At 40.3% G+C, this 27,633-nt stretch overlaps 1 protein-coding gene and 1 non-coding gene across 2 annotated transcripts in view; both read left to right on the top strand.

Moving 5' to 3' along the window:
- LOC101738869 (polypeptide N-acetylgalactosaminyltransferase 2) overlaps window positions 1-27,633 on the top strand; it is a 116,341-nt gene that overhangs the window by 43,325 nt on the left and 45,383 nt on the right. Inside the window, exon 2 of the mRNA XM_038014451.2 lies at window positions 21,968-22,209. Coding sequence (XP_037870379.1) covers window positions 21,968-22,209 — 242 coding nt within the window. The remainder of the gene's footprint in view (window positions 1-21,967; window positions 22,210-27,633) is intronic.
- On the top strand, window positions 19,059-19,165 carry LOC119629333 (U6 spliceosomal RNA). Its single transcript, XR_005245351.1, has one exon. It is a non-coding gene; the product is annotated as a U6 spliceosomal RNA (small nuclear RNA).

Below are 27,633 nucleotides of genomic sequence, written 5' to 3'. Positions count from 1 at the left end.
ATACTGATGCAATGGTTTCATTTTTCAAAAGAAAATTTAAATTTTATTTGTTTCATAGATATTTTGTATGAATATAGAGAAGGAGGTAAATGGAAATTATTAATAAATAAATATTGGACGAAAACATATAAATGTATTATTGTATAGCAGCTGTCCATGCGGATGCATCGCTCACTCAAGTAGGACAGAGACATATTATTATGTCAAACGCTGCCGAACGCGGAGGCAGATTGTGCCTCTTTGTCGCTCGTTGCGCGCTCTCGCTTGCACTTCAAGCCTTAGATGGAACGCCTCAGAGCGAGGTAACGCCGTATGAGTCATGTTTTTTCGTGCGTGCTCCATCGAATTATAAGACGTTGTCACGTCATAAAAAATCCTACCTTTGCTGATAGCCTTGAGAGACTATTTCAACTTCTCCTTGACGTGTAGGTGAGCTCACGGGGTTCAAACCGGGAGTGTTGCTAACACTGGCCCTAGCAAGAGCAGTGCTTCGCAGAATCTACCATCGGATCGGAAACGCGACCTACTCAGAAGATCCGGCGAGAACCTCAGTGGGCTGTGTCTATGGGTTAATTTACTCGTCGAGCCCTTGTCGCAAGCGACGGGTTCGGCGAGGACGGTGACCCGTGCTTGAGGTAATCAGCTTCAGAGACAACTATTATTGGGAAACATTTATCTATATATTTACAAAGCTACTTTCAGTTGGAGTTTCAGCTATTTCTCACACTGTTTTCGGGAAGAATTTCATTGGAATTCCAGACCCTAATGAGACAATCGCATAAATACCGTCACTAATTGGCTTCTGCAAATTTGAGGATTAGGCTGAACGAAAAAAAAAACCTTACTTATAAGCGACTGCTGCACTATGAGCTCTTAAAAATATCCCTAGGACAACGAACAGAACTGGTTTATGAGCTGATAACCCGATCCATGTCGTATCATACTATAATTCAGTTTTTTCAACAAACTTTAGTTTAGACAAAGACAAACTGAAGTTTTTTAATACGCTTCTATTAGCTTCAGACGTATGTATGTTCTCCTTCGGAGGCGCTTCTCCTTCGGAGGCGCTCGGGCAGTTGTTAGCAAATCCCACCTCTCCTGGCTGAGCCTTTGCTCGCCCACCTGTCCTGGTGAAGCTGGAAAGGCCTCCGGGCCACCAGTAATATTTTAATCATAAAAAAAAAAAAAAAAAAAAAAAAAAACGTATCTATGTTTGTATGTAACGGAATCTTTGAACATTATTTTTACCCCTTTCAAAACGTCGGATTAACTCGAAGTTTGGTATACTTATTAAGGACCGATGACGTTTAAATATTGAAAAAAAAACAAATTAAAAAAATTTGAAAAAATTGAAATTCAACTAAAAATTAAAAATTAATGATAGTTTAAATAAAAACTAACAAAATACGCTTTTATAGAAAATTCAACTGAAAAATAGAAAATAAATTTTAATAAATTTGAATTAAAAATAGTGTAAGAAAAATGATTGTATTGTAAAAAAAGCGTGGGATGCAGCATTACATAAAGAATGGATAGCGATATGTAGAACAGAACAAATAAATTTCCATAGTAAATTAATGTAGGCGCGGATAAAACTTGCACGCACGTTCCGGATGCGGAGTTGCAGGCGACATGAAAGTGAAGCGTAATAATTAAGGATACACGATCGCGTGTTACATGTACTACAATCTACAATCTATATATTAATACGTGAAGCAAAAACTTTGTATCCCTTTTTACGAAAATTGCGCGGACGGAGGAGTATGAAATTTTCCAAACTTATAGAGAATATAGAGAAGAAGTGCACAATGCTAATATTCTTTTAAAATAATTCATAACAGATACATTAAATCAATAAAGAAAACATTACACACACTACATACCGTGTTTTTTTTTTTTTATGATTGAGAGATTACTGGTGGCCCGAGGGCCTTTCCAGCTTCACCAGGACAGGTGGGCGAGCAAAGGCTCAGCCAGGAGGGGTGGGATTTGCTAACAGCTGCCCGAGCGCCTCCGAAGGAGACCTAACAACTCAAGAGCAATTGCTTCGCGAATGAATCTACTACCGGATCGGAATCGCGACCCGCTGAGAAGATCCGGCGAGAAACTCAGCGGGCTGATGCATGGGCTAGGTTGCACGTCGACCTCTTTGTCGAGTTCGACGAGTACGGTTACTGGGGTCCCTAAGCCTGCTCCTAGTATTAGAGCTGAAGGCATCTAATGCAAAGGTTATTGGATCTGATGGATCCGTAAGGACGTGTCTAGGGCGTCGACGGTGACTGGCTCCTGCATGATCAGGATTCGGTGAGTAGTCAGCGGCGGCAACGATAAGGCGATTATCATGACGCATAGCCTTATCGAAGTACCGTTCCGACACTGACTTCATGTACTTCTGGATTGATTCAAGGCCCAGGTCGTCGTGTAGGTCAACGTTCCTCACGAACCACGGAGCCCCGACGGCTAACCTGCAAAAGCGGGATTGTAGGGATTGGAGGGTGTCTATGTGTGTGCGGGCCGCGTGAGCGAACACCACACTCGCGTAAGTCATGATGGGCCTTATGCAAGTTTTGTAAAGTGTCACCTTGTTCCGAAGGGACATTTTACTCCGCTTACAGATCATGGGATAGAGTCTGCCGAGAATGAATGCGGCACGGTCGCGGACTGTTTTTATGTGTGGGCGGAATGTCATGGATGCATCCAGGGTGACTCCCAGGTACTTAACCTTCCTGACCCAGGGTATAGGTTGGCCGAAGAGGGTGATCGGGGGAGTGATATTTCTCCTCCTAATGCGGGAGGAAATAAGCGGTGAGTTTCCCCTTTGAAATAACACTGCTGTGCTTTTCGCCGGGTTGATGTCTATGCGCCATTTTCGGAACCACTGTCCGAGGGCTAACGCTGCGCTCTGGAGTTTACTCGCGATTAGGGACTTGTTTCTACTTGAGTAGTAAACGGTTGTGTCGTCAGCGAATAAGGCTAGCTGGGTCGGCGGCGACCGGGGAATATCATTAATAAATAAACTAAATAGGAGCGGTGAGAGAACGGAGCCTTGCGGCACTCCAGCCGTGAGTGGTCGCGGGGAGGAGCGGGTTCCCTCTACTCGATATCGAAAAGAGCGGTTCGACAAGAAGTCCCGTATGATGAGCACGAGACTATCCGGCACGCCCATGTTGAATAGTTTGAAAATCAAACCGTTGTGCCAGACTTTGTCGAACGCTTTTGCGACGTCGAAGAAGAGAGCTCCCGTGTATAACGGTTTTGGTCGATTAAGTCCCACAAGAATGTGCTCCGTGAGGCGGTGCACCTGTTGTACGCATGAGTGATTTGAACGGAATCCGAATTGTTCATCGATGAGAATGCCCTTGGATGAGACGAAGTCTCTGAGGCGTTTGTAGAGCAGACGCTCATACAGTTTGCCTAGAGACATGAGGAGGCTAATCGGGCGGTAACTCGTCGGATGATTTTTTGGTTTACCGGGTTTGTGTATGCCGATAACGTCCGCTTCTTTCCACACCGTGGGAAAGATACAGTTAGCCATAGCGGCATTGAAAATAGATGCCAACATCACGATGAGTTGGACGGGTAAAAGTTTAATAACGCGGTTAGATATACCGTCGGAACCGGGAGCCTTGCGAGGACGTAGGTCTTTGATCAGGTCTTTAACTTCCATTGAGGTGACGGGCAGTAACGCGTCCAAGGGTGGCAAGGAGGCTCTGCGTTCTACCTCACTGTCTACTAATTCTACATGAACAGGGTCCGCGGATTGAATGCTGGGCATGCACTGGGCTTGCAATGTACCGGCCAGCAGCTCTGCTTTTTCGTCATCATCGAACGCCGCGAGTCGGCCTGAGGGGCCTACGAGAGGGGGCATAGTTACTACCGTATCCGATTTGAGAGTACGAGCTAAGCGGTAGTAAGACCTTTGAGAGGGCGCGAGTCCTTCTAAGAAATTAGACCATCTGGCATCTCGGACTACATACCGTGTATTTGACGCACACTCGCATGCATACTATTTATTGTCAAACTTTTGTTCTTGACGTCTGTTGTCAAATTGAGATTAAATATTGTTTGTCTTTGTTAATTTTTTTATAGTGTGGTCTTGGCGAAATTTGTGATTATAGAAATATAAAATACAATCATAATAGTGTACAAACTAACAATTCCAATTAATTATAGTCGAATTTCAACTACTGCGGGACCTCTAGTTATTATTATTATTATGTGTAATTAATAATTATACGTAATTTCATTTGAATTCAATTTAAACTTGGTTTGTTCACAAGGACTTGATAAAAAAAAATCAAGTGTTTGTGAATAAGCGCCTGCGTCAGATTTTGATAATCTTTTGGCCTAAGAAGATCACTAACAATGAGCTGTGGAGGATCACCAAGCAGACACCAATGGAGAAGGAGATCCGTACGCGGAAGTGGCATTGGATTGGTCACATATTGAGGAAGCCCGATACCCACCTATCAAAGAGAGCACTGACCTGGAAAATGTCTGGCATATAGAAGAGAGGCCACCCCAGAACAACTTGGCGTCGCTCGGTGGAGTAGGAGATAGGTGTCTTGGGCATGACGTGGGAGAAGCTAGAACAGACTGCCCAAGACCGATGTAAATGGATTTGATTCGAGCTCTACACCCCAGCAGAGGGTAATAGGAAAGAATGATGATGAGGATGGAATTTATTTTTCCCTTTATTGTCAAACGATCGATAGTGACAATCTATGCAGGATAGCTGGCAAAAGCTGGACGAGAGAAGACAAGGATCGTGCTCAGTGTCGTGATCATATGATAATACTGTACGAGTATTAAGACTTCACCAAGAAATTCTCGACAAACGGACTCACAAGACGTCCTACCACCAGTAAATTATAGTAATCAATTATAGGATCCAATCCCTTTTCTATATACTAGTTAAAAATTTTCAAATAATACGTCCTTAAATTAACCATTTTTTTTTTTTTTTTTATTGCTTAGATGGGTGGACGAGCTCACAGCCCACCTGGTGTTAAGTGGTTACTGGAGCCCATAGACATCCACAACGTAAATGCGCCACCCACCTTGAGATATAAGTTCTAAGGTCTCAAGTAAAGTTACAACGGCTGCCCCACCCTTCAAACCGAAACGCATTACTGCTTCACGGCAGAAATAGGCAGGGTGGTGGTACCCACCCGCGCGGACTCACAAGACGTCCTACCACCAGTAAAAATATGATGATATATGATGATACTTTACGAGTATTAAGACTTCACCAAGAAATTCGCGACAAATGCTTCCACAAATGCGGCGTCAGTTAAAACATTTAAAACTATTTAGGTCAATTTATGAGATTAATTAGCACATGCAAGTGAACAGCTACACTTAAGGAGCATCAGTGTCAGAAAAGTCAATAGATATTATGAGGTTGCGGACTTGTTCTGAAGGTCGAATACCAGTATTTAAACTTTTTTTTTTTTATTGCTTACGGTTGTTACTGGAGCCCATAGACATCTACGACGTAAATGCGCCACCCACCTTGAGATATAAGTTCTAAGGTCTCAAGTTGCAAAGTTTGCCCCACCCTTGAAACCGAAACGCATTACTGCTTCACGGCAGAAATAGGCAGGACGGTGGTACTTACCCGTGCGGACTCACAAGAGGACCTACCACCAGTAAAATTGGACAGGCATTTGTCCAGCAGTGTACTGCTGTAGGTTGATGATGATGATGATTAAGGCCAACGATGTTACGGTCCAACTTATGGTGAGTGTCACAGTTGCTCACGGATTTCATTGCCAAAGCCACGAACCTCGTTTGAAGAATGAAATGTTATAGCGCTCGTGTTGGCGGTATGTGGTACAAAGATATCGGAAAACGCCCTGTGTATGAACGCTGTGGTTCTCTTGGCAGACGGTGCGATAATAATACAAGATGATGGGTTCATCTCAAACAATTGTTCAGACGACTCGCCATGACTCGCGTGGTATGGACATATTGTGATGCGTAGAGAGAAGATGCATGTGACTAGGAGATGTATGGAAATTGTAGTGCAAGGTAGACGAAGGGGAAAGGGAAGAGGTCGACCAAAGAAAACATGGATGGAGTGTGTGAATGATATGAGAGAGAGAGAAGTGAGTGTTGAGATGACGGCTAATAGAAGAGAATGGAAGAGAAAAATTAGCTGTGCCGACCTCACCTAGTGGGATAAGATGGAGAAAAAGAAGAAGACTCGCCATGATGTACCAAAAAAAACTTCTTTCAAGATTCACATCCTTGAAACTCTTGATGACATTATTTAGTTTGATAGTTGCTATTGTTAAATCAAAATGTGAGATTTGACCGACCTTAATAAATTTATTACGTATTTATGTTTAGCTTTTATGTTTAGCGAACAAGCGAAAATGTAATCGTTGCTATTCTTGATAAATAAATTAACTCTGAGCCCGCTTCGTGAGTGATTCCGAGTGTAAGGTAGAAATCTCAGTGTGCATTAGAATAACTTGTATGCAAAATTGGCAAAAGTTGTCCGTTGCCTACGCGTTAAGACGCCAGGTATATAAATATCGAGTATGCAATTATACCGACTTCTACTCGTAATCTTGTGGCCAGTTTCAAAGTTTTCTACGTGGAACATGTTTTTGGAAAGAATAGTATCGTAATTAAAATATATGCCACGTACCATTCGGCTATGGAATGAGCTCCCGTCCACGGTGTTTCCCGAGCGCTATGACATGTCCTTCTTTAAAAGAGGCTTGTGGAGAGTATTAAGCGGTAGGCAGCGGCTTGGCTCTGACCCTGGCATTGCTGAAGTCCATGGGCGACGGTAACCACTCACCATCAGGTGGGCCGTATGCTCCTCTGCCTACAAGGGCAATAAAAAATATATAAATTTCAAATTAGATATTTATTTTCCTTATGAATTTATGTCTGTTTCGATTTAATGTGGCAGCCAAACACAGCAAGCAATGTATGTGAAAGCAATGTATATGAAACTTTCATCTGATGACGTCATTGTCTTTTAGCCATTTCATTTACAACGATCAAAAGAAACCCTGTAAGAAAAGCTGACAGCAGCGACAAGTTTTCGACCCTTCGAATCCAAAGCACGAACTACGTACTTGAATATATCGCGAGCAAAGGAAGTCGTGACTTCTACGGACAAGCCGCTTTCTAAACAAGTACAGAAACATTAGCAGAGAAACCTCTGCTTTGAGAGATATCTTGGGAAAAACACTTTTATAGCGTGCGTGTTTAACGCCTCTACAAAAATAATTGATAGGCCTTGTTTATTGAGTTCCACTTTAATAATAGTTGGTTTAGTTGCGATAATTAACTCAATATAAGCTTTAGCTTTCGACCATTCTAGGATAAGATGCTCTCACCTCCACGGCTCATGCCGGCCGTCCTTGGAGTTATATACTGGTGGTAGGACCTCTTGTGAGTCCGCACGGATAGGTACTACCACCCTGCGTCTATGTCTGCCGTGTAACAGTAATGCGTTTCGGTTTGAAGGGCGGGCCAGCCGTTGTAACTATACTGAAACCTTAAAACTCATACCTCAAGGTGGGGGGCGGCATATGCCTTGAATATGTCTATGGGCTCTGGTAAACACTTAACACCAGGTGCGCTATGAGCTCGTTCATCCATGTATGCAAAAAGCGTGGTTAGCATGGTTGGCATGGCGAGGATCGTGAATTCGATTCTCTTATCCGATATACATAAGACAAACGTCCGTATTAACTCTACATCTGACATACATTAATGAGGTTGTAATGTGTAATTTATCGACAGTTTTCAAATTACTTTGATATATATAAAAAATCAAATGTCCTGCGTTACACTTTATATTAATACCATCATCATCGTCATCATCGTCATTAGTCCACTGCTGGATAGGCCTCCCTCGAGTTCGCCATGTTTGTCCTACGCAGCTCACATCCAGTCGATCCTCGCAACCTTTAGCAGATCGGTCGGTTCGTCCATCTCGTGAGAGACCTACCCACCCTGCATTTTCTAGCACGCGACTGCCACTTACATATGTATGTACGCCTCTAACGTTATATTTCAGCTATAAAATGTCCGACAAAAAGTGAAAAGGATATACTCTTCAGTCGCGACATTTAACGACCTTTGAAATCGGATCTCGGGTATATTTATAGATCAGACAAAATTCAACGCCACGCCTTAAATGAAAACGGATCCTTAACCTCTTGAGGCTATTTTCCGATTTCGTATCTACGTTACTACGTCTTTTTTATTTCCAAGAAAAGCTATCTATATTTTGAATTCGATTTCTCAATATAAATTCTATTGTAATCTAATTTTTATCCCGAATTCCCTCATAGGAATTATCCCTAATACCTATCAGTGGGTTGTGTTGTTAGTAATAAGGCTTTGGCTGCTCTTTTCACCAAGCATTCTCGTTTAAATAACGTGGCTTTTATCCCAATTTCATCATTGACGTTAGTTTTTTTTTTGCTTAGATGTGTGGACGATCTCACAGCCCACCTGGTGTTAAGTGGTTACTGGAGCCCATAGACATCTACCACGTAAATGCGCCACACACCTTGAGATATAGTTCTAAGGTCTCAGTATAGTCACAACGGCTACCCCACCCTTCAAACCGAAACGCATTACTGCTTCACGGCAGAAATAGGCGAGGCGGTGGTACCTACCCGTGCGGACTCACAAGAGATCCTACCACCAGTAGTTATACCATTTAGTAATTAATACGGCCTAAAACAATGTGTTCAACTTTTGTATAGTATTTGGACAATGCAATTGTGGCTATGGTAATATATTATACCCGGTGGGAATGGTTTGTGCCTTCCGACCGTGCCCCGATATAGCTAAGGACATTTTTGGATTAAAAAATGATTTTTGATGTATACAGAGATAGAGTGAATATACTTTGTTGGACACCAAAACACAATTAACATTAACAAAAAAACAGTCAACAAACACTTATAGTTGTAAAATAGGCGGTCTTATCGCCAAAAGCGATCTCTTTCAGACAACCGATTTATTTACAGTCATTCTGAAAAGATAAAGAATGATACATTTGCGTAATTACTGGTAGGACGTCTTGTGACCGCACGGGCGGGTACCACCACCCCGCCTATTTCTGCCGTGGGTAGGTGGGGCAGCCGTTGTAACTATACTTGAGACTTTTGAACTTATATCTCAAGGTGTGTGGTACATTGAGGTTATAGATGTTTATGGGCTCCAGTAATCATTTAACACTAGGTGGGCTGTGAGCTCGTCCATTCATATAAGCAATAAAAATAATAAAGAAAGATACAGTAGGTATGTTGCATTGTTAAAGAAAATACCCAAATAAATAAATAGATGCATACATTGGACTATGTTTGTAGGAACACACACTTTTTTCCATGATCACTCTCTACAAATGTTTTTTTGGGTGTGTGAAAACAATTAGTGTACATGCATGGATCGATCATAATTAAAACGCTATTTATATGCAAAATTATTTTAAAAATAACGTTTAACTTTCGAAATACTTAAGATGCCGGCTCGCTTGACACGTTTTAGACTACTATTTTATTTTTTGTTTTGAAGGTGAAATCACACTTACATAACAACAATATTAGAGATACGAAAGTTGTTTGTTCATTTATCATTTTTGCACTAAACAGCTGAGTAACAGATGGCTTTAGTCTCGAGTTCCAGCATTGTGATACTTTACAGATTTCACGAATAAACCTCAACCATGTCTACGACTTGTCAATGCTTAATAATGATCAGCAACAGTACAAAATAATAATAAATGTTTCATAATTTTAGAATCTTTAAATGTTTTTTTATTTTCGATTTCCAGTATTATGATACTTTACAGATTTCACGAATAAACCTTAACTTACGGCTCGTCAATGCTCAATAATGATCAGCAACAATAGAAAATATTATTAAATGTTTCACAATTGACGAACTTGGACTAAAATTTGGACTACCTATGTACTTTTACTTGGATGATAAATTTTTTTTTTTTTCTAAATGATTACCTGGAAGTTATTGATTTTGATGTACAAGAACGCGAAAGTGGTAATCGGAATGCTGCTTTAAGTGCTCATCCGGCCGTGGCATCAATTTGTCTGTATTAACGTTGCCATGTCAAAAGTCAAACTTGACCGACGCGATACGAGAACATCCAACAAGGCAGCTCTGTTTTTGTTTGTTTGTTTGTTACGTAACCCATCATAAATTTATTTTCCATTTATTCTAGAATTTTGTTTAATGTTCACAACAGTAAAAAGAAACAAAACCCAAACAACGCCTCAAAAATATGCTTAACATAAAACAAAAATTTATTTCGACCTTGCACGAATCATTTGAGCAATTTTCCCAAAGTAATCGATAGCGTGAGAAAAATAACAGTTCAAAATTGATTCGTAACAGCATGTCGAATGGTTTGTAAAATCGCTGTGTTTGTTACTCTTGTTAGATTCAATGTTATTATTTTTTAAACCTAATGAATTTCTTCGTCTCCAAATTGTACTACGCTTAGATTGATTTCATTAAAAAAGAGTCCAATAAAATAAACTGCCTACATAGATTTTCTTGAAAAAAATTTGCCTATAACAAAAATTGCTTGCTTAATTTATCCTGTACAGGATTGTTACTCAAGAAATAATAATATCGTTTTTTACACTGTATATAAATTGTTGTAAGTTTGCATCATTGTCATTTATAATTTCCATACTGTTGATTTATTATGTGTATGTAAGTATATTTGTATGTATTGTATGTAATTATGTATATTGCTATATAAATCAGTTAACTATATAGTTCATATTATATGTAAACGGTATATATCTGTTTATTTTATGTATATATTTTCTATAATAATGTATTTGCACAACAATTTACATACATACATTTGTGTATGTAAATTGTTGTACACCGCGACAACTCTCTCTCTCTCTAATTTATTTATATGGCTGAAAATTCTATTTTTCGTTTGTTTGTCTGTCTGTCGTCTTGTTGATCTAAACTGGTGACCTTGTCTATTATGTCAGGGTTTCCGGACGCAAGCACGAACACGGACGCAGTATTTTTGTTCAAGATATTTTGTATACCACGTGGCATACAAAGACCACGTGAATTATTCGCCTTTATCTTGTATGTTCGTTTAGTACCTAGAACACGCAAAATCCTATGTTGAGACTACGATTACTTAACTAATATTTATACAAATAGAATTCCCAAAATCCATTCTACTGTCATAGCATTTTCAAATTTTATACATAGATATGTATTTTACTAAAACTTTTGAATATGCAAATGATATTTAAATATAGGCAAATACTTTAAGTTGTACCTTGTAAAGATTGAAGAAACCTTGTAAAAGTGGATCAACTAAAATGAAGTTGGCATGAATGATATTCCGAAGAACCTAAAAATTTTGGAGTATGATTATCACTGAATGCTACCCTAGAGACGGTAAAGGCACCAGAAGAAGGCAAGAGATGAGACGGAGGATCAGATAAAGCTCACAGCCGGTCCTAACTGAAAGAGGGTTGCTAAAGATTACAGATAGACATCAATGGTTAGAAGATGTCCAAGCAATAGGCACACTGAACTAAGACACACTCTGTAAAATATATGAATACAAAAACTAAATCAAGAGTCCTAAAAGCTTAGGATAATATCTTAAGTTAACAGTGAAGCGTTAGATTACGTAAAGTATTTAATGTTGACTTTGACACCTAATTGGCCGTGACGATACAATGCCAGGGGCAGAGTTGATGTGTCCAAACAAATGTCAGCTGTTGTTCGAACTTCAAAACACTGGTGGTAGGACCTCTTGTGAGTCCGCGCGGGTGGGTACCACCACCCTGCCTATTTCTGCCGTGAAGCAGTAATGCGTTTCAGTATGAAAGGTGAGGCAGCCGTTGTAACTATACTTGAGACCTTGGAACTTGTCTCGGGGTGAGTGGCGCTTTTATGTTGTGGATGTCTATGGACTTCAGTAACCACTTAACACCAGGGGGTGTGGGCTCGTCCACGCACCTAAGCAATAAAAAATAAACAAAAGAAGCAACAGAAACATAATATCATATCTGGTGCGAAAGTAGTGTACCCGATAATAAAGTCATAGTGAACTAGAAAGGCGAACGTTAGTTCATAGAGCCGGTCAGACCTACTACAGCTTATAATACAGTCTTTTTTTTTACCAACCACCAAACCAAAAGATTATACGTGTGCTATGTACGTAATTTTTTAATTTCATTATTGCGTAACGAACGCGAGCTGCCGAGATCTAATCCAATTACAGTGATAGTGAAAGTTGCGTCCTTGGCACTAGGTTACCGCACCGAATCCGGTCCCTGCTAACGTTCGGTCACTACAGTGTGACGTGAACGAATACTCACCAATAGTCAGGTAGCTTTGTGTCGCTTTAGTAGGTCAGTAGATCGGATCAGGCGCATACGTCAACTGATTTTAAAAAACGAACGCGTTGGCGCCTCAATCCTTTTTGGTAGCGCTAAGAAATCAGTAACTGTACTTTTTTTTGTATCCATTTTAATATTGAACTAGATGGCCACGGATAGTCACAGCCCACCTGATTTAAGCAATCATTTGTATTGTATAGCGGCTCACGGACAACCGAATAATGCCCTTCAAATAAAAAAATAAGCATAGTAAGTTTTCGCATTACAAATAGGCAGAATTGTATTAATATTTCAGCAGTGCGATTATGGAATTCTCTCCCTCAACCTATTCGTGCTAGTTCCTCTCTAGAAGTTTTTAAGAGTCAAATGAAGAAACATTTCCTGTCACTTTAATCGTATTTAAGTTATTGTTTTATGTATTTTTATTTATATGTATTTTTCATTTAATGTTAGATTATTTTTTTAATGCTTAGTTAAAAATCATGCTTTAATAGCTCTTATATTGTACACTATTCCCCTCTTATACATCGTATTTCTCTCTGATAATGGTTTGCTGGAAGAAAACTCATGAATGAGTTAAGCTCGCCTTTGTACATAGTATTTAGAATTCTTTAAATCTGTTTTTTATTGTATTTTCTTTTGTGTACAATAAGTATAAATAATAAATAAAATAATAAAAAAATATTTCGTTTCAGCTTACTATTCGTTCCAGCTCACGATTTCTTACAAGTAATATCGATATTCTTTTATAACACTCATTTGCCTAACGACATTTGCAGCTATGGAATGAGCTCCCCTCCACGGTGTTTCCCGAGCGCTACGACATGTCCTTCTTCAAACGAGGCTTGTGGAGAGTATTAAACGGTAGGCAGCGGCTTGGCTCTGCCCCTGGCATTGCTGAAGTCCATGGGCGACGGTAACCACTCACCATCAGGTGGGCCGTATGCTCGTCTGCCTACAAGGGCAATAAAAAAAAAAAAAAAAAGCTAAGCAACGTATTCACACAATGATACATATTAACACGCTTTATCTCTACCTATTCGCTGGTATCCTAAGGGGCTATTACAGCTACGCGCGGAAGAGTAGGTGAGCTCACGGGCTCAACCTGAGAGAATTTGATAAAAAAAATATATTGTTTAGGTCGGTGGACGAGCTCACAGCCCACCTGGTGTTAAGTAGTTAATGGAGCCCATAAACATCTACAACGTAAATGCAGCACCCACCTTGAGATATTAGTTCTATGGTCTCAGTTTAGTTACAACGGCTGCCCCACTCTTCAAACCGAAACGCATTACTGCTTCACGGCAGAAATAGGCGAGGTACCTACCTGTGCGGACTCACAAGAGGTCCTACCACCAGTAATATTAGCCCTAGCAAGCGTAGTGCTTCGCAGAATCTACCATGGGATCGGAATCGCGACCCACTGAGAAGATCCGACGAGAAACATCCGGTGTGAAACTCATTAACACGCCTCTGTTGTTTTAACAACATCTTTTTTCGCTGTTACATAAATGTATAATAGTTGGAGCAATGATTCCGAGTGCGTTCAAAGCGGTTGCCATTGAAAATAAATGCCGTCTCAGAGACCATGTATTATCTCCGCCCTCGCACACTTGATGGGAAGTTAAACGCGAACGATAACCTAGCGAGTCGGTCACGCGTCGTGGTGCACGACATTATACGCTTATTCACTGCACTGTACGTACGTATACTTGTACTTTCAATTGCACTACACTGTACACTTATGAATTCGATTCGAATTTTGAAATTAGTGTTCTTTTGATAAAAATACGTTTTATTGTTTCGTTAGTGACGGTTGGTTTTTTTTTATAACAAATATCGCTGTAAATTAATGAATTCAAATTGATAAGACGGCTCGTACGCTACTTATCAACGCATCTTCGTATTCTTACCTTCGCGTACCTTATCTTTGGTAAAATATTATCCGATAACGCCAACAACAACCGCAATAAGCTTTCAGATGAATCTAACTAACGCCGTAAAACCAATTAGAAAAGAAAAAAAAACTCACAATTTCTTTTCATCTTAAAATGCGCTTTGAGATTTTATTAAGGCACTTTGTTAAAGTAAAATTTGTATTGGCTTCACATACATACATGCCGATCTAAAATGTCGAGGTTGAATTTCAATGAATCACTTGCTGCAGTTTCTTTCGCAAAGATGACGGAAAAATAAATCGCTTTTTCAATTTTCTCAACTAACACGAAATGTAACTGAAACAACATAACAGAAGTGTTATTATAATTCGGTAAGGGTAAAGAAGATCATTTAGTAATTCATACAAGCACGCTATTACCGGAAGTACCCAGAGATAAATTTTGATCGTTCACTTAAAAATCGTTAGCCTTAGCCGTGTTTTTTTTTACAAACAGCTCAACGTTTCACTTCATTTTTATTTATGTAAGTTAACCACGTACTACTTGGCTTATCTCCAAAAAGTGAAACACTCGAAGCTTTGCAATAAAGACACAGAATCACGTAATGTACACAAAGTTAGCACGTATGGATAGTGTAACAGAAAAGTTAAACTGTAACGCGCGTTCCAAAACGTGAATAGAAGACGTGTGTTCCCTCCTGAATTTCTTTTTTAAATTTTGTAAAACATTATTTTTTGGACAGCCGCCGGCTATTTTATTTTGAATTTGGAATTGCTCTAGAATTTTCCGCGAAAAAAAATATGTCACAATTTGATATGCAAATGTGTACTTTAAAATAACTATGCTTAAGAGTTGTGGTTGACTATAAATTCGAGAACACTGAGAAACAGTGACTAGGTACGTAAATTTGTTCTGAAATTTACCCAAAACATTATATTTGTATAATTCATTACCAGTTCGAACGATTTTGATATTCGAATTTTAATTTCAATAAAAATAATGAGTGTGGATTTCGCATTGAAAATTTGAGTACGTCACAGAGATACGTAGGCCGGACACTCATTCCAGTCGATCAAACGTCGTCATATACTCATAACGTATATATTTGATAACTAGAATAGTGACTAAATGGGAATAACAAAAAAAAAAAAATTTGACAAGCATAGTAGAAAACGTTTCTCAAATTTTTCTCTAATTTATTTTATAGATTAGAAATTACGTTAATTTCTATAAGTCCGCATCAAAGTAATGACGCTAAGGATAACGTCAATTTTGTACAAGTTAATTGGTGCTTAGAAGACTTTCACTATGCAACAAACTTGTTAGTACAGGTTCCTGGTAACGCTCGGTCGGTATTACCATGCTTAATTGAATTTAAAACCCGGTCTGCATCGGCGTGGTGTATTCGAAATAATGACCCTACACACAGCAACTACAATTTATATGTAGAGATGAATTTTAGGTTTCTTATATCGAGAAGTTAAATGTTATTTTCCTTAAGCGACACTTTTGCTACTTTACAGGAGAGCCGTTAAAGTTTGGAAATGTGGAATAAAATTTAGAATACCTACATATCATTACAAAAATAAAACTTCTTCAGCTATTTAAATGGAGTACACTTAATTGAAGTTCAATTAAAAACATCGAACTGTTGATTCTTCTTCTTCTTCTTCTTCCAGTGCCTCTTCAATCCTGAAGGTTGGCCGTTAGCTTCCTGTATTCATTTCTGTCAGCAGCCAGCCAGAACAGCTGTTGGACGGAGGCAATACCGGTCCACTCCCGGATATTCCGGAGCCATGACTTCTTTCTTCGCCCAGCACGTCTCTTTCCGTCCACTTTGCCCATCATTATGTTATGAACATTATGAACTGTTGATGCTGATCGCAAATAAAATGCACCTTTAATTACAAAGATAAATGTCGCGTATTAGACGAAATGTCGCTTAAACCAAATAGCTTTTCATTCCTCAATATGTAAACAGATGCAGGTAATACTTACAAAGTTTTGGAATCATCGTAGCCTTAAAGATAAGACGCCCGGTGCATTCAATCTCGAGCGACGCAACAGTGCCGGTGTTCGAATCCTGCAATGAAGTATATTTTTTTTAATGAAATACGTTTTTTTGAAATATGCACGATTAACTTCAACGGCGAAGGAATAATATTGTACACAAAAATCAAACCCGCAAAGTAGTAGATGAGCTCTTTCATCAATCTTAGCAATAAATTAAAAAAAAAAAAAAAAAAAAAAACATCGAACGGATGAATAGAAATTACATCACCGACGAAGTTTTTAAATCATGAGCAAATATACAAATAGTCCGAAAATCTATGTTATCAAAAACAGAAATAAATGTTGCACAACAAAAAAATTATAGAAAGTGCATTCCAAACTAATGTTTAATTCAAAGAATGTAAGAAAAATCTCGCTTGTTCCAAATTTATAGATGATTTGTATTCGTGGATATTTGCAAAATGATGCTACCCACGCAAGAATACGCTCGATCAAAATAAGTTATGATTTTCTTAGCATTAATAATAAACAATTAGATATTTTTCAAGCAATTCTGATAACGGTATCCCATTCGAATTCAGTAATTCATAAAAAAAAATCTTGCTTAAATAAGCGATGCAATAAAAATTATATTAAGACACTGTTTATAAGCTATTGCATAGCTTTTATCCTGGCGACCCAATCAAGAAATTCCGTAACGAAAATAAAACCTAACACCCCCACTCCGCCTACCATGTAGCTCGCGTTCAACACATTCACACGTTGCGCTTGTGAATAAGCGTGCGGCGTGACGTCGCGTTGCATGCGCATCATAAAAAGTCTGCCCATCTCTCTCTCGCGCGGTCTAGCTTATGAGTGTGAAGGGAACAGTTAATTTTACGTGGTCTTATTTTATTATTGTTATAATATTAAATTATTATTGTCTAATTACAATTGCATAAGTTGATAAAAAGTGCTAATGCTTTACCGCGGCAGTCCCCGAGTGCCACACGTTTTTTTTTTCTCAGCTCAGGGCCAAGCTACGGTATACGTTCAATAATTAATCGCACTACCCATCTTGAGGTGGAAGTAGATAGCCGAAAGCAGAACTTGACGGCGTCCAATATATACAAACTGATGAATAGTATCAGTATCAATATCAGCCAGCAAGGGTGGTCAACAATATCAGTATCAGCTGCATCAGCATCAAAAAGGGCAGGCTAATGTGGCATCGACCCGCAAAATAATAATTTGCGTAATTACTGGTGATCCATCCTATTCTGCCGTGAAGCAATAATGCCTTTCGGTTTGAAGGGTGGGGCAGTTGTACTAATAAAACTGATAGCTTATAACTCTTGCCTCATGGTGGGCAGTATTTACGTTCTAGATGTCTATGGCTTCCTATATTCGCTTAACACTGGGTGGGCCGTGATATCGTCCCATCCCACCTACCATTCCAATAAAAAAATGAAATAACAAAATGGAAAGTTGTTTCCAAATTGTCAAGCTTAAAGTAACATTCGGATTCAGAATAGAAACGAAATTGTAAATAATTAAGACTAATTCACACATGCTTTGCCGCGCAGTGAAATAACACCAATTCAACATACATTAGATCAAAGAGAGCATCACCCAATTGTCTTCACGCTGTATAGAACCACTACTACTGTTTTCTTTTTACTTTCTGTGCTTAAGAAATGTTTGCATAAAATATTATGGGTATGTCATTATTGTCTTCATGAATCCAACTTTGAAATAGTAGCTTAATGAAAAAATTGTTACAAAAATAGTTTCCGTTTTACATCGTATGTCCAAAAATATTAACAAAATAATTCAATATTAAATTATGAGCGCTTGTTCAAAAACTGTAAACGATATTTTAGAGAATAGCATCAGAGATCGTCTTTACCAGTTGATATAGTATGGAAATTTGAAATTGAGCTCACGGATGTCTAATTTTTTAGATAATGTATTACCGCTAGCTTTAAAAATATACTTTTACATCTAAACAATTACATTTTATTAATGTATAATTAGAAATAAACGCAGGACGAATCGCTACTACATACTACTACACTACTACAAACTAGGTTCTCTATTAACATCGAAGACGAGGCTTATAATAATAATAAATATAATAAATAACAAAAAAGCACTTATAATGGACAATGCAAACGACCCAAGCTACGCTGTAGTCCACTAGCACAAGTTAGGAAATTCATTATAATTTTTTTTTTTTCATTTTTAATAAATGTTCATTAAGGAAACTCCTGGACGCCAGATAAAAAACCAGAGAAAATAAATTACTCGATAACAAGAAAAAAAACGTTATTCTCTTGTGTAATACCTAAAAAAACAAATGGTAAGGGACTCCTCAAAGCTATAAGTAGAATCAACGAACCATCACGAACCACTGTCGTATTAGGTAAAAATGTGCGTATCATTAGAATAGTTATAATTTAATTCGTGGTATTTCGTACGGAAGGCGATACATACATACTTATATATGTTACTAGCTGTACCCGTCCGCTTCGCTGGGCATTTAAAATTAACATTATTATTTCTCACCCCCCCCCCCCCAAAATTCTCATCATTAACGCCCCCGCAACTGGTGTAGAGAGTCCAACACTCATATAAGTATTAGCCTATCCATTAAGTACATGTATTTTCTACATGTATACCAAGTTTCAAGTCAATCGGATCCATGCTTCAGTAGCTATAACGGAACATCCGTAAAAACCAATGTAGATTTATATATTAGTATAGATTGTCATATGTACTTGCTTCGGCAGTACATATACTAAAATTGGAACGATACAGAGAAGATAAGCATGGTCCCTGCGCAAGGATGACACGCAAAATTGTGAAGGGTTCCACATTTTTAAATCCTGTGGTAGATTCTGCGAAGCACTGCTCTTGCTAGAGCCAGTATTAGCAATAATCCGGTTTGAGCCCCGTGAGCTCACTTACATGTTAGGGCGAAGCTGAAATACCCTCTCAAAGCTATCAGCATAGGCAGGATTTTTTTTTTGCCCTACTATGACTTTTTTCTAAATCATTTAAATTCGGATTGTAGTGGTAAGATCGTATTGTTTCTATTTGTAATTTTGATGAATCGGAATTAATATTACATACAAAATAAGATTCATAATTATTTTTTTGATATGAGTATATACTGGTGGATGCCGGTACAATTCTAAGCAACCTACACGAAAACTCTTTGTAACGTTTTTTTTTGGTACCAGAAATCACTTCCGTATTTCCTTTTCCCCTTTCCCTTCCTTTTGGGAGGTGTTGGAGTGGCAGGGAACCGAACCGCCCCCTCAATCACCACCCAATCCGTACCATTCAACACCAAGTTTCATCATATCCAAAAGTTATATTATACATCAAAGCATATTCTCACAGCAAGCTTAACATTATATCACTTATTCATAGTAATAGTACAGATATTTCCTTTGTGAATAAACAATAGATATCTTCATACATTCATAATGTCTGGCTGACATCCAAGACGGACTGGCGTTCGGGTCGAGAATGCTTTGGGATTTGACTACATTGAGCATAAGTGGCTTGTTGAACAATAAAAACACATTAATATATTCTACAATTCTCTTTCTTTATTCTTTTATCAGTTGAGCCTTTAGGTAAACTAGCGAACTGTGTGTATCGGACTTTGTAAGCCCAGAGGATATTCAATTAATAGCACCTGCAAAAATACGAAAAGGAGATTTTTGAGAAAAATTTGCATGATTTATCAATTGGACACTATCAGGCACCTTTTATTATATACATGCTATTATAATTTTTTCGTTACAATTACATCTCATGTTCGTGTATCAACTATTTCTCTAAAATAGCAATTCCATTGAAAAAAATATTAGAATATAAAAATCAAATAAAAAAAATATATATAATAAATAATATGGAAAAATTACGCATGGTCGTCTGACCCTAAATTAAAATTCCCCGTGTTATGGGTACTAAAGGCTGATATACATACTTATATTCACTTAAATATATACATATATGTAGATAATAAGCACCCAGACAAAGGAATAACAAACCTGTTAATCATACAAAGGTTTGCCCGATGTAGGCATTTCCGAAAGCTAATCCGTATATATTAAAAATCAGTTACGTTTTTTAACGTAAGTACACAGGCCAATATACTTCGGTCCATCCAGAATAATTTAAGCAGCAAAGGAACCTATAAACAACATAACTTGAATACCCTAGTAGAACGGAACACGTACAAAAAGTAAAGAACGTATAACTAAACTATAACAACAACAGAACAAGAACAAAGAAAAGGAGTAACTTGACTAAGATAAATTGCCCGTGAGGAGTTATGCAAAACCCTAACCGGAAATGGGAATATGGCGAATTATTTCGAACTTACGGAAGGACGGATAGATAGTGGTCTATTGGTGAACGCGATATTTCAACCAGATTCTATCGCCTCAACTGACATTAGAGGATTTGGGGGTAGAAGGAGAAACAAATAAAATCCCTATTCCTATTTGCTGGTAGGTTAGGAAGCTATTCAAACTACGCCGACGGGTAGGTGAGCTCACGGGCTCAACCTGAGAGAATTTGCTAACACTAGCCCTAGCAAGAGCTTCGCAGAATCTACGACCGGATCGGAATCGGGACCCACTGAAAAGATCCGGCAAGAAACTCAGTGTGCTTTGTCTATGGATCAAACAATCTCTGTTCGGTACACGCAGGCGTTAAAATCACGTTGATACCAAAATCAAAGCCAAATACATTTTAACATACGTGGTTTTGTTAAAGACCTCGCGCGATCTTCACACCGGCCGTTTCTCTGACCTTGACATATCGTCTCACTATCATCATCACACTATAACATGAATAAAACTAAAATATCGTGTTGTAAACAAAAAAAAAAACTGGTTTCAGAGCTCAGAGGTATATGGAAATTTTGTAATTTCGAATATTGATCGACTATTAATTTTTGGGCGACATTGAATTTTTAATGTTATTGCGAATTTTAATAATTAATTTATAACTTGTTGAGTGTCTTCATTAATCTCAGTTTAATTTTACATGTTAAGTAATCGTTTTAATTTCAAAAGTTCGTCTCATTTCAAGCCTTTACCATTACTTATTACTAGAAGAAATAGAGTGTTGTTTATTTAGGGAGACAAACAGGAATATTAAGGTTTTATTGATTATTATCCATATCAGTAATAGTGACCGGATGTGCTACTATATCTATACTTGTCCATCCAGCTTAGTAGTAAAGAATGCAATCATTATGTTCTTACCAGATATGGTGCGTGGTAACACGAATATTAAATTTTACAGTACTTTCGTATTAAATCATTTTAAGCTCTATTAAAGAATTTCTAAAACAATCTTCAGTTTAATTTCATTTTACGCTGGAATAAACAATTTGATTACTTTTTTGCTTATATGGATGATCACAGTCATGGTCCACCTGCTTGTTAGGTGGTTACTGGAGCCCACAGACATCTATAACCACCTTGAGATATAAGTTCTAAAGTCTCAGTATAGTTATAACGGCTACCCCACCCTTCAAGCCGAAACGCATTACTGCTTCACGGCAGAAATATACAGGGCGGTGGTACCTACCCATGCGGACTCACAAGAGGTCCTACCACCAGTAGATTTACTCACCGGAAATTTTCTTTGTTACAGGAAGAAAACATAGCATTAAGACTAATAAAACAGCACTCTGACGTGGACGAACCTGAAAGTAGTCCAGCATCGCCGGAGATAACGTACGAACCCGGGAGCACTAGGAAAGCTTATTTCGATGAGCTGGGCTATGTTGCCGGAGGATCGAAAGACTCTGATCCCTACATCAAGAACAGATTCAATCAGGCCGCATCCGATAATCTGCCCAGTAATCGAGTTATACCGGACACGAGAAATCCTATGTACGTAAATATTTTTAGTGCTATGTATACTAATATATAAATCTACAGTGGTTTTTACGGATTTTCCGTTATAACTACTGGACCATGCATCACATTGACTTGAAACTTGGTATACATGTAGAACATACATGTACTTAATGGATAGGCTAATATTTATAAGAGTGTGTTATCCCTACACCAGTTACGGGGGCTTTAATGATGAGAATCTTTGTGGGGGTGAGAAATAATAATGTTAATTTTAAATTCCCATCGAAGCGGATGGGTATAGCTAGTTGACCAATAAAGCAAAATCTCCCTACGGATTTTGCGCAATGACGTTAGCAAAGTAAAATATTTAATTTGTGCTAAATTTGCGTAATGAGTCCTAGTAGCGGATGATACCTTAGATCAGTGATTATCAAACTTATTTCTTTTACCGCCCCCTTTGAAAATCAATTATTTTTCAGCGCCCCCCATTTTTTATACGCCTCTAACACTTTAAAACCACAATTTCATTAATTTAATTAATAAATTTTGTATTAATTTTAGTAAATGTAGTACCACGTAGTACATAATTATGTATTTGTAGATGCTATTATTGTTTCTTCATATTATTATATGTCCGTACATTGCTACAGAGCGTGTATTTACAATTTGCAAAGTAAAAATGAATTCTTCTCATCAATATGTTTGTTTAAATTCAGAATCACCAAAATAAATTGCTAGTTCACTGTACTATTACTATGCTAATTTATTAGAACGAAACTATTTTTGATGAATATCTTTCTCATTAATTTAAGATTGTCATCATAAGATAATTAAAAATTTATATTTCGATTACTAAATAATACTACTAACAATAATAATTTGTGGCGGTAGCCATCACACAACGCAAGATAATTGACAGATGCCTGAATCTCGCTTACGACATTTTCAAGATAAAGCGCATATATACAAGTTCCGAACAACAACATTCGGACCGTCGGTCTACCGAGCAAATATCACCCGCTCGGTGGAAGATCTTCCCTTTGTCGTATATTCCTACAAACTTATTAAACTACGAATAATCTAAACCTGGAAGTCGTAGAGGATTTCAATTATCTGGGCTCCGTCATAGCTAGTAATGGATCCTCTGAAAAGGACCTCAGAAGGCGAATCAGTATGGCAAAGAGAGCTATGTCCCAAATTGACCGTGTTTGGGCGAACAGAAACATCTCGAGGAATACCAAAAAGCAGCTCGTCACCTCCCTCGTCTTTTCCATTTTTCTCTACGGCGCAGAGACTTGGACCCTCAAGAAAGCCGATCGCCAACGCATCGACGCGTTTGAGATGTGGTGCTGGAGGAAAATGCTCGGGATTCGTTGGACAGAACACAGAACCAACGAATCCATTCTTACCGAGCCTAAGATTCCAATGCGCCTCAGCACTACATGTGCGCGGAGAAGTTTCGAGATCTTTGGACATATCGCCAGAAAGAGAGGTGACAATCTGGAAAAGCTGCTGGTAACAGGCAAGGTATGCGGGAGAAGGCACAGAGGCAGAAATCCAATGCGCTGGTCGGACCAAATACGCTCCACTCTCAATATCTCAGTCCACGTTGCTATTCACACAGCCGAGGACAGGCAGGAATGGCGCAAGATGATGCAGGAGAAAGTTATTAGAGGAGGCCACGACCCTCAGCACTTCGGATTATCGACACAAGGAAAGGAAGGAAACTACGAAAAATAAATTAATATCATTTCGTATTAAAGATAAATATGGATAATTTTTCATAGAATTTTAGTTTATAATTTAGAACTGATTCAAATAAAAACCGCCGCTTAAGTCAGCGTTTTTATTATTTGTAATAATGAATTTCACCAGGACAGGTGGGCGAGCAAAGGCTCAGCCAGGAGGGGTGGGATTTGCTAACAGCTACCCGAGCGCCTCCGAAGGAGACCTAACAACTCAAGAGTAACTGCTTCGCGAATGAATCTACTACCGGATCGGAATCGCGACCCACTGAGAAGATCCGGCGAGAAACTCAGCGGGCTGATGCATGGGTTAGGTTGCACGTCGACCTCTTTGTCGAGTTCGACGAGTACGGTTACCGGGGTCCCTAAGCCTGCTCCTAGTATTAGAGCTGAAGGCATCTAATGCAAAGGTTATTGGATCTGATGGATCCGTAAGGACGTGTCTAGGGCGTCGACGGTGACTGGCTCCTGCATTATCAGGATTCGGGGAGTAGTCAGCGGCGGCAACGATAAGGCGATTATCATGACGCATAGCCTTATCGAAGTATCGTTCCGACGCTGACTTCATGTATTTCCGAATTGATTCGAGGCCCAGGTCGTCGTGTAGGTCAACGTTCCTCACGAACCACGGAGCCCCGACAGCTAACCTACAAAAGCGGGATTGTAGGGATTGGAGGGTGTCTATGTGTGTGCGGGCCGCGTGAGCGAACACCACACTCGCGTAAGTCATGACGGGCCTTATGCAAGTTTTGTAAAGTGTCACCTTGTTCCGAAGGGACATTTTACTCCGCTTACAGATCATGGGGTAGAGTCTACCGAGAATAAACGCGGCACGGTCACGGACTGATTTTATATGCGGGCGGAATGTCATCGATGCATCCAGGGTAACGCTCAGGTACTTGACCTTCCTGGCCCAGGGTATGGGTTGTCTAAAGAGAGTAATCGGGGGTGTGAGATTCCTCCTCCTAATCCGGGAGGAAATCCGTGAGGAGCTTCCCCTCTGAAATAGCACCGCAGTACTTTTCGCTGGGTTGATGTCTATGCGCCATTTTCGGAACCACTGTCCTAGGGCTAGGGCTGCGCTCTGAAGCTTCTTCGCGATTAGGGACTTATTTCTACTAGAATAGTAAACAGTCGTGTCGTCGGCGAATGAAGCTAAATGGGTCGGCGGCGACCGGGGAATATCGTTGACGAATAAGCTAAATAGGAGGGGTGAGAGGACAGAGCCTTGTGGGACTCCAGCTGTAAGAGGTCGTGGGGAGGAGCGGGTTCCCTCGACTCGATATCGAAAAGAGCGGTTCGACAAGAAGTCCCGTATGATGAGCACGAGACTATCCGGCACGCCCATGTTGAATAGTTTGAAAATCAAACCATTGTGCCAGACTTTGTCGAACGCTTTTGCGACGTCGAAGAAGAGAGCTCCCGTGTATAACGGTTTTGGTCGATTAAGCCCCACAAGAATGTGCTCCGTGAGGCGGTGCACCTGTTGAACGCATGAGTGATTTGTACGGAATCCGAATTGTTCATCGATGAGAATGCCCTTGGATGAGACGAAGTCTCTGAGGCGTTTGTAGATCAGACGCTCATACAGTTTGCCTAGAGACATGAGGAGGCTAATCGGGCGGTAGCTCGTCGGATGATTTTTTGGTTTACCGGGCTTAGTGTTTGTATTCAATAGGCTCCGAAACTACTAAGCCGATTTGAAAAATTATTTCACTGTTTGGAAGCTTCACTATTCCCGAGTAACAGAGGATATAATCTTTTTTGAAAAAAATTAGGTATCCTTACTAAAACTCCAATAATTTAACCCAAGGTGTAAAAAAAATTTCCTAAAATATTCTTTACGTCGCGTACCTACGAAAACTATTGATGATAGAATAAAATAATGTACTACGGCTTTGTAGAAAACATTATTATTTACAAAAAGTGTCGCGACAGCATATGTCTAACTATTATAGTTATGCCGCAATAAGTGTTCTTTTATTTAAAAAAATGCCCCTGGTAAGACACGGAGTGCCCCCCTACCTTCACCGACTGGTGGCTTCCTACTTGGAGGACAGATCGGTCACGTGTACTGGACACGGTGGGATCGTGCACAGGCTCCCTCGTGCGTGTCCCGGGGGGGGGGGGGGGGGTTTGCTGAGTTTGCTCGTCTTGCCACCGTTGGGGTGGCGCATGTCGTCGGCAAAATGAGGAGATTCCACAGGCCCCTTCACTTTCAGAACCTGGTCCCTCGTTTGTTGGGGGTGGCCGGCGCGTTAAGCCGGCTTCTTCCAAACTTGGGGGGGCCTGATCAGGTGACGCGCCGTCTCTATACGGGGGTGGTGCGGTCAATGGACTTATACGAGGCGCCCGTGTGGGCCCAGTCACTGGCCGTGGGGGTAGCAAAGTTGCTGCAACGGCCGCAATACACCATCGCCGTAAGGATCATCCGTGTTTATGGCACCATCTCTTTCAAGGCGGCGTGTGTACTGGCTGGGACGCCGCCTTGGGTCGTGGAGGCGGAGGCGCTCGCCGCTGACTATCAGTGGCGGGCTAACCTTCGTGCCCGGGGCGTGGCGCGTCCCAGCCCCAGTGTGGTCAGAACGCGGAGGGCCCAATCTCGGCGGTCCGTGCTGGAGTCATGGTCCAGGCGGCTGGCCGATCCTTCGGCTGGTCGTAGGACCGTCGAGGCGATTCGCCCGGTTCTTGTGAATTGGGTAAATCGTAACAGAAGACGCCTCACTTTCCGGCTCACGCAGGTACACACTGGGCATGGTTGCTTCGGTGAGTTCCTACACCGGATCGGAGTCGAGCCGACGGCAGAGTGCCACCATCGTGGTTGCGACTTGGACACGGCAGAGCATACGCTCGTTGCCTGCCCCGCATGGGAGGGGTGGCGGCGTGTCCTCGTCGCAAAAATAGGAAACGACTTGTCGTTGCCGAGTGTTCTGGCATCGATGCTCGGTGACGACGAATCGTGGAAGGCGATGCTCGACTTCTGCGAGTGCACCATCTCGCAAAAGGAGGTGGCGGGGCGCGTAAGAGATGCACAGGCCCGCCCCCGTCGAGCGGGGTCCAGGGAGGCGGATCTCGCCTAAGCCCTGGCCCTCTAAGTGTTTCGGGTCTCCCTCACATGTCGGCCTGGGGACCGGTGAAGGGGGCCTAAGAAGACGACGTGCAAACTGCTCTGCATACGTTTTACGTATGAGCATCCGGGTGATGGAAGGCCGGCTATCCCCCAACCCACCCTGGTTCTGACCCAGCGGGGTATTCCGTAGGATAGATCATTCTAACCGGCGCTATCTAGGCGGGCTTCGGACAGCCTGCCGACCGAGAGGGCTGGTGGTCGTGGCGCCGACGACCGCCAGTCCGGCATCCCGAGGGGGAGGGTGATGGGAGAGATGTGCTCCGCACTAAACACTTCACTTTCCCCCCTTTGCCTTTTCATGAGCTCTGTCTCATGCGAGGTTTGGATGCTGGTGGTTGAGCGACAGGAGGTTTTAGTCGGTTCTATTCCGACATGCCCCGCCCTCCATCCCCAGTGAAGGGCAGAAGTCCGGCGACTTCCACCTGACAAAAAAAAAACGTGTGGCACTCGGGAACTGCGGCGGTAAAGCTATTGCATAGCATTTTTTATCAACTTATGACATTATAATTAGACAATGATAATTTAATATTAAAACAATAATAATATTAAACAATAAAACAAGACCACGCTATATTAAACCTT

This window comes from Bombyx mori, chromosome 12, assembly GCF_030269925.1.
Source record: "Bombyx mori chromosome 12, ASM3026992v2".
Taxonomy (NCBI): domain Eukaryota; kingdom Metazoa; phylum Arthropoda; class Insecta; order Lepidoptera; family Bombycidae; genus Bombyx; species Bombyx mori.
This window is presented reverse-complemented; position numbering and strand designations above follow the sequence as displayed.